The sequence below is a fragment of the Oreochromis niloticus genome, linkage group LG7, assembly GCF_001858045.2.
Source record: "Oreochromis niloticus isolate F11D_XX linkage group LG7, O_niloticus_UMD_NMBU, whole genome shotgun sequence".
Taxonomy (NCBI): Eukaryota; Metazoa; Chordata; class Actinopteri; order Cichliformes; family Cichlidae; genus Oreochromis; species Oreochromis niloticus.
Window position 1 is genome coordinate 58,922,947 of NC_031972.2, and position 14,544 is coordinate 58,937,490.

The window sequence follows — 14,544 nt, forward strand, 5'->3', positions numbered from 1 at the left end:
TATTCAGCAATTTTCTGTTGCACAACCAAAAGGTAGCGGTGGTTCAGAGTGGGTTGTGTACCAACTTGAAGATTGGTGTACAGACTAGAGCACCAAAGGCCAAAATAATGAACTAATTTCCCCCACTGGTTTGTAGAACCCCTTTCTGTAAGAAAACTGCTCTTAAAACCGACTAGCAATGAAACCAGTGGTAAAGTATTAAAATGCTAGAGTTTGTGAGCAGGTAGAATAGTATGAATACAAGTGAGTAATTTAAAGTTAAATATTTTGATGTCTTGCCTGAAAAGCTCAGATCAGCCTCATATTGGGCAACAGCTACTGCAAACAAACTGACCCCCCCCCCCCGGTTTAATGGCCAATGCAGGACAGAACACGGGACAAACTTGTATCATCCTGGCAGATTTATTTGATGTTACAGCAAACAGCTCAATATCCAGCTGCCATGACATTTTTCCCAGTAAATGATTGATAAATCCTCTGTAATATTGTAACATTAATACATAAATAGATCTTACATTTATAAATGGAATAGGTTTTTAATGTTCTTTTCCAGAGTCAGGTGGAGTTACAAAAAACAAACAAAAAAAACAAAAAAAAACCTTGTTAGAACATTTCGGGTACACAAGCAACATTTTTTTTGGACTGTAGCAGTCTCATGATTCATAACCCAACCCTTTTCCACTGGCTCTCTGTTATCCAAGTTATATTATGGCAGTCACAATTTATTCTTATCAGATGTAAACTTAGCCAGTTTTTTTTTTTTGTGCGCCATAAAATTTTCCTTTTAAATTATTTTGTCAGTGCACTTGTGGTTAGGTTTGTTTAAGAAGGCTTCAGTACCAAGCAAGTTTATGGAAGTCTGCTTTACTATAATATAAGGTACTTTGGTATCACAAGATTTTGGACCAGTGACATATGCAGCAGTGTTACTGTGGGTGAATAGGAAGCCCTCCTCATACAGAATGGAATGTCTCCGTTATACTCCAAGATATAAACAGAGATTACCAAGTTGAGAAACATAACTTTAACGGCCACACAATGCATACAGACTGACCTAGGAGTGTACAGAAAAAGCAGCAACAGTACTCGTAACATACAGTACACAGAATATATATATATATATATGCACAAAGACTGCATGATTTCAGAGAGGACAAATGGATGACAAATACTTGCTCTCCAACACAGGCCGACTTCTAAGGCTACAAGTGCGAGTTTCCAAAAATTCAGTCATGGACAATCAAGGCCAGGTTGAAGGAAGCAAAGGAAAATGACACCTGTGTGTGAATCTCTCAAAAGTAAAACCCAGCTTTGAGTGGTTTAGTTACAAGCACTTGGCCTTTTAAGAAATTCACAGGTGACATCAACCAATTACAATGAGGGACACAAGAGAAAAACTAGGAGGGAGTCAAATGGTGTCTGGTGTCATGTTAGGGACAACTGGAGAATTCAGAGGCGTGCTCTTCACAGGGTGAGCTCCTTCTGTACACCCCACAGGGTCTCAGCACTCTTCACCAGCTGCTTCTCCTCTTCAGGCTTCAGCGTCATGTGAATGACATCTGTCAAGCCACTGTTGCCCAGAATACAAGGGATGCTCAGGAAGACTTCGTCCTTCACTCCATGCATGCCCTACATAGTAAGAGGCAATGAAATGTGATGTTATAAGCAGACCTTGCCACATCTGCAGAAAGTATAGCATTTTTTTTCAAGCAAGTAAAAATAAAGACTGAAATCCTCATCTACCTGAACAAGTGTAGACACAGGGTGCACTTTGTGCAGATTCTTCATGATACTTTCCACTAGGTCAGCAACAGACATACCAATGGCCCAGGAAGTATAGCCCTTCAGCTTGATAACCTCATAGGCTCTGCAGCATGGACAAGAAATAAAAAATGAGCATGGCATATAACAGACTGAAAGAGGAAATGTGTCATGTTGTGCGCTTTTTTTTTATAAAAACAAGTTTATAGTAGACAGTGATTGCAGCCACTGGTATTTGCATGAAAAACTTAAATTTGACGAGTTGCCCATAAGAGTTTTGAAAACAGGGATACAAAATTGATTACTTTTTAAAAGATAAGACAAATGAGTTCTACTAGCCATACAGAGGTGCACGTTTACAGATACCATTTCTTCTGTTGAAACATAACGCATGTGCATTTCTCACATCTTTGTAAAGATAAGTGAAATGATAAGCCTCAACTGGGATACAAAGAACACTGTATTGCACATGGCTGAACTCTAAAGACCCAGCTATTACAATACAAGTCTACTGATTGGTGGACAAATGATGGTGCAATATTAACCTTTCTGCAAAGAGTTGCATCATACAACTTTCAGACATACCAATACAGATAATGGGTCATACGGCGTCATTACTGATATTTATGGAATCGCGTTAATCATTGTCAGGGATTTCAGTTAGACACAAGAGTCAAAGAGAGCTTCAGTCTAACACAGCATCTCATGGGGAATAGTATACATGTTGTAAAAATCTGTATGTTTGAAGAGGCTGACAGACTCCAGCAAATAAATTGCAACACTCACCCATCAACCACCATCTTGTGCACTGCCTTCCAGTTCTCTGGGTCACCCTCAGCCCCCATCTTTGGGTTGAGGCCTTGAAGAGAAACTCCAGCAACGTTCACGCCACTCCACACAGGCACTACGAGAAATAAAATACACCCCCACTGAAACAGGAAATTCTGAACTGTATATGACAGTACGTCTCCACAAATAATGTCGCTAGCGTACCACTAGAGTCTCCATGCTCTCCAATGATCCAACCATGGCAGCTAGAAGGATGCAGGTGGAGCTTCTCTCCCATGATGTGGCGGAAACGAGCAGAGTCGAGGTTAGTGCCAGAGCCAATCACACGGTGACGAGGAAAGCCACTCAGTTTCCAGGCAACATAGGTCAGGATGTCCACTGGGAAGGTGCCAAATAAGAAATTATCAGCCATTAATCTGCCTCGAACAGGAATTGGACCATGTAAACCCCACATGATGTAGACTCCTTGTCTAACCTGGGTTGGAGACCACCATCAGGATGCAGTTGGGGCTGTACTTGACGATATTGGGGATGATAAACTTGAAGATGTTAACGTTACGCTGCACCAGATTGAGACGGCTTTCGCCCTCCTGCTGGCGGGCACCTGCAGTCACTACCACCACCTTAGAGTTGGCTGTCACACTGTAGTCTGTCAAGAGATGGAGGAGAGGGAAGAAAAAAAAAAAAAAAAAAAAGTTGTATTGTATGCCACTCCAGGTTAGTCAATAAGTAAAATAAATGACAGTTTTTCAATTCTCACCTTTATCAGCTACAATCTTGTGTGTCTTAAGGAAGAGGGATCCGTGCTGCAGGTCCATCGCCTCACCCTTCAACTTGTCCTCCATCACGTCAACCAGGGCCAGCTCATCACACAAGTCCTAATTATTATATTATAGGTCATGTTAATGACCAAACAAACTTTACATAATGCATAATACAGCAAACATCATTTCTGGTAAATGTTATTGGATCTGGTAAATCTATTGCTCTAGCCATCACAACCTTTACGTCTGTTCCAGTGAAATCCTATTTGTAAACCTTTTTCACTCCCCAAATAAGGCTAGTAGCAATCTTCTTAATTTCAACATGTTTATCCCCCTCCCACCCTTCTTACCTTAAGCAGGATACTGACAGCAGTGGCCATGCCCACCATACCAACACCCACTACAGTCACTTTGCACCTGCTGCCAACAGGCTCCTCCTTCATCACATGGCCAATGAGCTTCTCCTTGGTGGACATCTATTAAAAGTAAAGATAAAAGGAAGTGAAGGATATGAGACAAGACGGTAAGGAGGCCATGCAGAAGTATAAAGGGGAAGATGAGAATGAAGGGAAAAGGTTTTTTGTGGGAGGGGAGTGAGAGAGCATGGAGAAAGCGAGACGCATAGTCTATGAAGCAATTTGAATGTGTGGTTACTAGTTGGCTCACAAAAGTTTCCATGACTAACTTCACATCCCACAATGAGTCAAGCCTGGATTTTATTTTATTTCATCATTACAGAACTGAAATGTCATTTTCATTTGAACACTTTCATTAAGGTTGAGAGAGAGCTTTAAAGAGCCTCTCCTTGCATCCATGGCAACCACTGCAGCTTGCCACCGTGCAACAGGGAACCTCCCCAGATGACCTCACACACGCACACACCGTTTCCTGGCTCCACCACCGGCATGACTAGGCACGGTTTCCACTGAGACGTGAAGATGAGCACGTATGGCCAAGTACAGGGCCAGATTAATGCACTGAGACACCTACTAGAGCTCACTTGAAACCTCTTTAAAGTGTATGAATGTGACCTTACATCTTCCATGATTTAAGTCCTCGGTAAAGCTTTCCCAAACTAGTTTATGGTGTTAATTTCTGCCTTCTAGTCTTAAATGCTGCACCGTTTAGAGAAAATGGAGGATAAAGCAGCCTCTGCATTAGGGTGCGGCTTACTTTTGACTGAGCATCCACTAGTGTACAAGTGACCAGTGTCCTTGAGCTCCCAGGCATCCATCAGTTCACTTGAAACAAACAAGATGGCTGGTGCCAGAATGTCAGTCTGACATCAAGGTGATCATCTACATATGTAGTTTGCTCAAAACTATAGGATAAAAATGTAGTTTTAACCCAAATCTCCTATCCGTACTACATGTACCAGCATTTGGTCCGGTTATAATCTAAGTTTACTGCCAGTGTTCTATATGGGACAGTGCTTTACTGCTGTGCTCCACAAACCAGACAAACTGCTTCCTTAGTTGCCTGAATAAGAGGATGACTTTCAGTAGCTGGAAGAGTATAAGGGGACATTACACACAGTTCTAGTGTTATCATGTTTCCCAACATTGTGCTCATTTGATTAATTCATTTAGCAGTAGGCCACTAGAGGCTATACGGGGTGTCAGGTATCAGCTGCTGCTCAGCATCCCTTGTCCACATCTGAATTCAAGAAGAGACTGTTGTTGATTTTTAGTCAACAACAGTTGTCCTGGAAAAGCTTTACTGCCCTGCAGTTGTCATATAACCAGACATTAATAGTTTCCCCACAGTCTGCATCTGTCAAATATTTATCCACAACTCTGTGCCAAGAATGGTGTGATGAATCAGTCAAGGCCGACAACGCGGGGACGGCATTTCTGGCAAAGCCATAAAACACCAACAGCAAGACAATTAAAGACACCGCGTCCCTACGATAGGCAAGCACGCCCAAGCGCAGTAAATTTCAAGGGCCAGGGTCATTTATAGCGGCTGGAAGATGGTCGCCACCGGAGGCAGTAGGCATGCGTAACCACTGCGCATTTTACGTCACCAAAACCGAGCGCCTCAATCACGGAGATGGGTTCAAACAGACAGAACATAAAAGCTTGTTTTTAAACGTCAACGAGTCAGAATATTTCCATGTTTTTATTACATTTCATACAACCGGGCGAATAAAATACTCCGTAATAGCCCACAAGTAACTATGCATCTGCAGTATGCCCAAGACAACCTGTTACCTCTGCTTGACTTGTTTACTTAAGCTTTAAGGAAAATAAAGAAATAATACTGCCAGAAATCTTAATTGATTTAATCTGCAGCTGAACCCAATTAATACTGATTGCACATCGTCACGCCCCTGCCTGTCCTCTAGCACGCGGTTTGATACATTCAGCTTTTAAAAGCATTAAATAAAAACGAGTTATTGCAGCAAAACAGTCCTCAGAGAGTGCTGGATGCAGATGATGTGGTGTGTAAAGCCAGAGTAATGCGACCCATCTTACCTTGAAGGTTTCAACGAAACGGGTGAAAACAGGAGTTGGAATGTGTCAGCTCCACACTAACGCTCTTCGACTGAAGTGCTGCCGGTGTGGGGGGTGTCTCCCCGTATTTAAAGACAGCCTCCTGCGTGGACGTTACGTACATACATATTAATGAGGTCGGATGGTTGTGCGGGCACCAACCCGTGTTGAATGTCACGTCCACGGTAGGATGCGGTACTGAGGTCTGGGTATGCTCTGTGTCCTTTAATATTTTCAGGCAGCTTGCATTTAAAACGATGGAAAACACGCACTCCGTTCTCGCCTGTGATAGATTAACGCACAGGTTACAGTGTGAGGTGAAAGTACAGTGACGCACTGCGCAGTCTGTCACAGTCCGCAGATAGAAGAAATAGTTCCGACCTAAATTACCTCAAAAAGCCTCAATGCTGGTTCTAATGCAGTTCTGTCATCCACATTGACACAGTAACAGATACTGATTTTAAATGAGGGTAGCAACATTTGCAACATAGTGTTATAACCACGGCTTGGTTGCCGGACGTGAGTGGATATTTCGTGACAATAATAAGGGAATTTGTGTTAAAAGTGTGTAAGTCACCTAGATAAATATCACGTTGCTGTTAATTTAAAATGAAATGTTACGATTTTGATTTGAGGATAGCCTTTCATAGGCCGCCCATGTGGCTGTGACTGGAAGGAAACAGTGACTGTGTCGTCATACAGTCAGAGGAGCAGCATTTCGCGCCACCTCCTGTCCACTTTGAGTTATTTCAAAACTAGTGGAGTTACTCACCGTTTGCAATAAAACAACTCATTTGTCCTACATGTCAGGGGAAGTTTTCTTACACAGATATGATTCGGCTGCAAAAAGGCACGGAAACTAGCATCCCAACCCTCTCCCCGCATTATGAAAATAAAGTGTTCTGAATCATCAAGTGGCCTACACTGGCACTAAAAAGTGTGCTCTCAGACTATCTATTGCTGTTGGCTGCTCTTTACATCTCACCTGACTTGAATTTTTTTGTTGCAAAACAAAAGCTTTCAGTTAGGACTATTTCACCAACGTGATGTCCTCTTGGGTCACAGCTTTCGATGACTTTTTTGGGCATGTGGAAAAAAACACATGAAAATAAATGGACAAAGAAGGTCAAATCGGGTTGACTTTAGTTAAATCGCTTTTCTGGGCAGTTTAAAATCAAACATTTAATAGTGGAGTGATTATGCACCCTTTTCTCATTTTAATAAGGTTATCAGTCATTGCTAATTGAAAAGTTCACTTAAATGAATGTACAAATTATGCTTTAACAAATGTGTAATTTTCCAAGCATGCCCGTTTAATATATATCCCACTGGAAGCAATGTGTTTGATGAAGTTGTAAACTCAAATTGTCACCTATTCATTTGACAAAGTTCTTGGAGGATATGGAAAAGAGAATTCAAGTATCCCAGAGGATTTTCTGTCAGAGCACATGTGAATGGTGGATTGTGTTAACTTGCCCTTGAAAGGATCATAAAGATAACTTAGGTATTCTTCAGTCATGACACCTAAAATACGCACTCACTCAGTCCCTGGCCACTTTGTTAGGTACACCTGTTCAGCTGTGATTCACATGGCAGGAACTCACTCCATTTACTCCTGTAGACATGGCCAAAGCAACCTGCTGAAGTTCAAACTGAGCGTCAGAATAGAAAAGAAAGGTGATTTAAGTGACGTTAAATGTGACATGGGTTTTGATGCTAAACAGGCTGGTGCGAGTATTTCAGAAACGTCCACTGTACTGGGGTTTTTCCATGCTGTTTACAGAGGTTGGCCTGAAAAAATGGACCTATCCAGTGAAGTGCAGTTCTCTGGGAGAACACGCCTTATCATGGCAAAGTTCAGACGAGACTCACCAGACTGCTTCAGTCTGATAAGAATGCAACATTGATTCAAATAACCATTAGTTATAACTAGGGTATGTAGAAGAACATCTCAGGTTGCACAACACATTGAACTTTGAAGTATAGGAGTAGCAAATCACACAAGTTGCCACTCCTGTGTAAGAACAGGAAACTGGGGCTACAGTTTGCATTAGTTCACTAAAATTGGACAATAAAACATTGGGTAAACATTGCATCATCTGATTTTGACATTCTGATGGTAGGTTCAGAATCTGGCAAAAAAGAAAATTATAGGATGAAGTCATCCTGCCTTGTCTCAACAGTTCAGTCTGGTGGTGGTGGGATCTATTTTCTTTGCATACTTTGGCTTCCTTAGTACCAATTACTATTAATTAATTATTTAATTATTTGGAACTTTGCTCATTTACAAAGGCATGAACACCAAAATCCAGGAAAAAACACATTACATAACAGTTATAGATTGATTTGCTTGTCATTGAGTAAAATAAGTATTTCATCCTCAAGCAAAACATGACTTGGTACTTGGAGAAGAGTGCCTGCTTGGCAACTTGAAGCTTCAGCTCCCTCTACTGATTTCCTACAGAACTGAGGTCTGGATACCAGCTAGGCCACTTTATAACCTTTATGTGCTTCTTCTTTAACCACTCTTTTGTTGCCTTGGAGTTACATTTTGGGTCACTGTCATGCTGGAAGACCCATTCACAACCTCTCTTCAGTGTTCTGGCTGGGAGAAGCAGGTTCCAATCCAGGATTTTAAATTTGTGCAGTGAAGTCGCCCTGTACTCTTAGCAGAAAATCAACCCCAAAGCATAATGTTTCAACCTCCATGCTTGTCTGTGGGGATTGTGTTATTTGGGTCATACTCAGCATTTCTCTTCCAAACACGATGGGTTAAGTCAATGCCAAAAAGCTTGATTTTACTTTCATCTGTCCACAGCACTTTCCCCCCAACCTGTTTCTAAATCATTTAGATGTTCACTGGCAAACTAATGATGGGTCTGTACATGTGGGTTCTTGAGCAGGGAGACGTTGTGGGCGCTGCAAGATTTCCATCTGTTGCGGTGTAGTGTGTTACCAGTGGTGTTTGTGCTCCCAACTGCCTTCAGATCAGTAACAAGCTCTACTTGTGTGGTTTTGTGCTGATCCACCATCTTTCTCATAATCATCCTCCTCCCATGAGGCAGAATCTTGCATGGAACTCCAGACCGAGGACGATTGATAGTCATTTTATATTTCTTCTATTTTAGAATAATCACATTGACAGTTGTCACCTTCTCACCAAGCTTCTTGCTGGTATTCTTGTAGCCCATTCCAGCCTTGTGCAGGTCTACAATCTTGTCCCTGACGTCCTTTGACAGCCCTTTGGTCTTGCCTACGGTGGTGAAGAGGTTGGAATGGAAGAAATAGATTCTGTGGATGGGTGCGCTTTATTCACATAACAAACTGAGATCATGAGTATCTGATATTGATTGACTGACTGATTGTTTAATTGGCTATAATCTGTTTGCCCCATGAGCAGAATGCCAGTCTGTGGGAGCCAGAATTCTGGCTGGGTTGTCGGTGATCAAATAAAGCACCTTTGGGATATGGTGGAGTAGAAGATTCACATTATGGATGTGCAGTTGACAAATCCACTGCATCTGTTAATACATTGCCTGTCTAAGACAGTGCAGACAGTTCACGCTTGTGCAGTCATGGCTGCTGCCCCCTGAAAACCTCTGTTGCAGCTGCCGCAGCCACATGCTGCCACTGCTGCTATTCACATAACATTTCCTAAACCTCACCTTTACCACAGTCTTATTCTTTGTTCTGTTAGTTAGTTGGAGCTTAATAGGGATGAAATAGTATAGTCAGAAAGTTAATAGAATTGTTATCTGCTTCCTGTTGTGTCTGCTTTGTGTATATTGTGCATTCATGAAACAATCCATTGCATGTGATTTGGCTGGGAGAACTGTGTGATAAGGTTTTGTGTTTCTTTTTTTTTTTTTTCAATTAAATTGATGTCTAATAAATGAGGATATTGTTAAAAGCCTAAATGAATAATAAGATTAAGTCAAGTAAAAAATGCAGTTACGCTTCGATTTTAATGCATATAATTGTAAACAGTGGTGTGGTGGTTATCACTGTTTACAGAAAGAAGGTCCTTGATTTGAGTCTGGGCCCTTTCTGTGTTGAGTTTGATGTTTTCCCTGTCTCCGCGTATGCCATCTTCGAGTGCCAGGCCTCCCTTCTACAGTCCAAAGACATGCATGGGGTTAGAATAATTAGTGATTCTAAATTGACAGTAGGTGGGAGTGTGAGCATGAATGGTTGTTTGTCTCTGTGTGTTAGCCCTGCGACAGACTGGCATCCTGTCACGAGTGCGCCCTTGTCTCTTACCCGATGACAGCTGGTAAGTGCTCCAGCCCCCCCTCGTGCCCCTGAATTGGATAAGTGGAATAAAATGGCTGAGTGGATGGAAGCTGCTTTATTCATTACTCCCAGGTTTTACCACAGTTATCACATTCACTGATGTTCTTCATTGATAACCTTTTATGTGTCCATTTATCAATCCTAATGCAATGCAAGCTGCTCACCAGCAGGAGGTGCTGTTATAAAAGCAGCAAAACTAACTCCAGCCTCCTCTCTAAATTGAAATCATTTCCAGTTGGGTTTGATTATAATGCGAGCAGCATCTAAACAGTTATTTCATCCAGCAAAATCCTGCACCAAACTCGCTGAAATTAAATCATTCGCAATTATGCGGTAAATTGAAATCTCTTGTTAGGCCATGAATTATTCATCACATTGAGTTCTAGTCTAGTGGCTCAGTAGGAGTCCACAACGAGTAGTGGTTTTAGACCCACTCTTCTCTTCTACTTTATCTTAGTGCAGCACAGCTGAAGAAAATTTGTTGACTGAGATGTATTTCACAGTTTTTAGGTAAACATTTTAGATCAACTACTCCTGTGCAACAATATACCCTGCTGTATCAAATCAGATGTAACAAATTATCCCAAGAACCCCAGGCTGATTCTCTTTAAACTGTAGCACCAGCTGTTGACATTCAACAAGCTCAGTCTCACTGCCTGTGACTTTAAAAATAATAAACATGTCACTACAATGTGTTGAGGTGATCCAGTGTATGGCAAAGACAGTATATGACACTGCTGAAAACAGATTAAGTTTCATTAGATATGTGAGAAATCATGCTTCATCTCCTGGCGCTTAATGTCCTCAGTTTGCCTGCAGCCATATATATACTCCAAACTTTCCCAGACTCCAAGAAGCTTCTTCTTGTCCTTGCTATTGAATTTCTTGTCTTTGCCTCCATCATGCGCCGTCACTTTCAATGCGCTCCAGAGTGTGTGTAAATTGAGTCACTGCTGGGCCCCCCAGTGGAATAAAAGACACCAGTTTGTCATGTTAGCTTCCCCTTTCTCACCACAGCATCATTTGCCAACATACAGTTATTGCACAGGGCGTTGGGACCGGGGGGTGTCTGTTGTGGGTGATATCTGTCTCAGGCTGCTCCAGTAATGGAGAGGAATCTAATCACCTCACTACAGCCTCCTCTTCCTCCTCCAGTCTGTGTTTAGAAATAGAACTGTGGCAGAGAAAATAAGGCCACATCAATCATAAAAGGATTCTCCAGGGAGCCACTTGATGCTCAGAACTCTGGCAGAACAACATCCAGCTTACTGGTGTTACCTCATTTTACCTCTGATGCACACAGTCTAATTTACAATTTTCCTTTGCTCATTTGGCCTTCGCTTTCTTTCGGCAGGACTCGAACATTCTCTCTCCTCTTTCCCTTTCTTCTCACAATCAAGTTGCATCGTTCTCATCCTTACATCTCTCCTTCCTTCCCAGCTCCCAGCGCTCCATCTCCTTTCTTCTCCTCGCTTCCAAATTTGCTTCACGCACACCTTCTGCCTAAGACTGATAACATCCCTGATGGAGTTCCTTTATTAGCCACCCACAGGCAGATTAACCAGAGCAATAATACACCAATCAACAGCAATTACGCACTGATAAGCCCAGGGAGATCTCTGCTGGGTGTGGGAAAGGATGTGGCATTTGTAGAGTGATTGCATGTGTTTTAGTGCAGGATTAAAGGTTGTGCGTCTGTGCATACATTTACACGTGTTTTACAAGTATATTTAATTGAGCATGCTTTGTTTTTTGCCTGCGGTTTTAATCCCTTCATAGGGCATATTATTATGATCAGATGTGAAATCAGTCCTAGTCTCAAGGTTCTTCTCAGGTGCTAATTGAAGCCATGACTAGGCAAGCTGTATTCTCATCTGTGCAGTTGCAAAGTTATTAATGAAAGCATGAGTGCAGCAAACCAGCTGGGTAAACAGGGGCTTAGAATCAATATGGTATATCATTTATTCTCCAAGTATACTATTATGATTGAAGACATCCTTTCTCCCATCATTACACATTAAAACACTTCATTTGCAATGTTGGCACTTGTTAGTTTTTGGACATCACAGCTTAAACAGCAGGCTGGCATTGTTATAGAGCAGCTAAATGATGATGAAAACGAGTGGAAGCATAGATATGAGTTTCCCCCCTGCAGGCGTTCACACACCAGCCAAGTCTGATTTCAACAACAGCTGCATGGATTTAACCTGCCCCCCTTCCAGTCTGTTTTTCTGTGCATGCGTAAAGACGCTTTCACGTGCATGCATGTACACACCTGCATGTGCACAAACTCATGCGTTTGTGAGCACAATCTTCCTTTTAATGCCAAACCAGAGCCCTTGGAATCTGTTTACTGCTGTGCTGCTGGAAAGCCCACCAATCTTTCAGTTCCAGATTTGCTTTAAGTGAACTTGGCGAACTGTGTGCGGATACAGCAGATTAGTCCTCCTTCAGAAACAGTGATCCAGCGGACCTCTGATTAGGTTTTATTTTTTAAAATTTTCTGTTTTATTCAGTCACAGGGCAGCAGATATTGATTAGCTATGGAGTTTTGTGTCTGAATGTTTGCCATGTTGGTCTTCTGTAACTGTGAGGCAGTTCTGCTTGTGACCTCGGAAAGTTATTCCGAGAGCACAAAATAAAAGACATTCAATTTATATTTCAAGCCTGAAACTGAATACATTTCCCGTGGCTCTCCAATCTCTAATTATTTCGTAGGACTTACGACTGTGCCACTGTTTAAAGACAGCGTGCGCACATGCATGGTAGACTGCAGCAGGTAGCCTCACATTCTTTTATATGTCACTGGAGATGCTATGTGAAGCTTCTGTCTCCCAGTCCGGTGACCTTAACACCTGTGATTGATATTGGAAGGGAGATGTATGTGTGCAGGCACGGTCTAGGTGCTGTGTGTGTATGTGTGTGCGCTTGCGTGCATGAATGGTTAAGGTTAATTGAAGTTGTTAGAGTGAAAATGATTCCCTCAGGGGGGACGTAGCAGGTGGAGGCAATGGGTGGGTGCAGCAGCCGGTGACGGAGAGAGGGGTGAGATGGAGGAATAAAGAGAAGGGGGGTGGGGGGTCAAAGGGATTGCTCGTCCCCTCCAGTGCTAAGAGGCAGTGATACATGAGGACGGAGAGATGATGTGATTCATCTAAAGGTCAGGTTTGTCTGTCCGTCCCTCCATCTGACCCCTCCACCCATCACTGTTTCTTGCCTCAGATCTCCTTGTGTTTCTCCTTACTTATCTTGAGTAAACCGGGTCCAAGTGAGTCTTTTTCACATAGTCATTCACACCACAGCATCTGTTAAAGCAGCCCTCCGTCATCCTGTCTCACGCATCCTTCTATATCTCTTGCTCTGTCTGTCTGTCTGTCCCCTCCTGTGGCCTTTCCCCTCTCCTCCCATACTAGCCTTCATTTCACAGATGACAGGTTGGCTGACTGTAATCCAACAGATGCTGGGGCGGGAAGGCCTGACCAACTGTTTTAACTCCAATCAGCTTTTATTGCTCTCCAGAGGAGCCCCACACAACCCCCTGCCAGCATGACATTTCAGAGAGCAGGAGAGTAAAGGCGAAAGTAGGAGAGAGAACAGCAGCTATACCCTGTGTATCTGTATGCACACGTGTGACTATGCGTGTGTGATGATAAAGGTAGGGGGCTGATGGAGAAAAAGGGTGACAGTCATTACCCTCTGTGCCTGGTGTGGAGCCAAACTGCTGGCCTCAATCAACTTAGACACATGTGTTTGTGTGTGTGCGAGACAGTGAGAGTCCAGCGTCAGCAGGGATGGAGATGTCGCTGGTAATACATCTGCCACCGTTGCCCGCTCCCGACAGCCTGAGCCACCCCTGCATCGCCCACGTCTGTCGCCTTCTTCCCGCTCTCCATCCATTTCTGCAGCCCACCTCCATTCCACACCCTCAGCCTCTCAGCCTCATTCCTCCCACAAAGACAAAAGAAGCGGCAAGTTATAGTAGTGTGACTTTGAAGCTATAGTTGCTTGTATCATATGTATAATCTGTGATCCAAAGCCATATATTTGAAGAATATATCCTACATGTCTTAACTCTATGGCTTTTAGGTTTTAAATGTTTTCTTCTTTTTATTTTGTTCTTAATTTCTCTTTTTTCTCTGTTCTTAACTTGTACTGTGTCTCCTATCTGTAGTGCTATGTATTACTTTTAAACCCTTTTAATTTCAAACAGTTGTACAGCACTTTGCTTGAAGGTGCTTTATAAATAAAGTTATTATTATTATTATTATTATATTATTATTATTATTATTATTATTAAGACATACTAAATGTTACTGTATCCACAGTTACTATCAAAGGTGCTGCATGTTTAGCCATCTTCCTGAAGTAGCAACAGTATGTTTTTGTGTTTTTGGATTGGTAAAACAATGATAGTCTTTTAGATATTACGCAGGCAATTTTAT

At 42.3% G+C, this 14,544-nt stretch overlaps 1 protein-coding gene across 1 annotated transcript; it reads right to left on the reverse strand.

Annotated features, from left to right (window-relative positions):
* Positions 1-383: 383 nt before the first annotated feature.
* ldha (lactate dehydrogenase A4) lies at positions 384-5,946 on the reverse strand. The gene is made up of 8 exons (XM_003440392.5): positions 5,792-5,946; positions 3,665-3,790; positions 3,311-3,428; positions 3,026-3,199; positions 2,755-2,928; positions 2,548-2,665; positions 1,744-1,867; positions 384-1,629 (listed from the first exon to the last, which is right to left on the reverse strand). Exons 2-8 carry the CDS (start codon positions 3,788-3,790, stop codon positions 1,465-1,467), a joined length of 999 nt encoding a protein of 332 aa, XP_003440440.1. The 5' UTR covers positions 5,792-5,946; the 3' UTR covers positions 384-1,464.
* Positions 5,947-14,544: the final 8,598 nt, after the last annotated feature.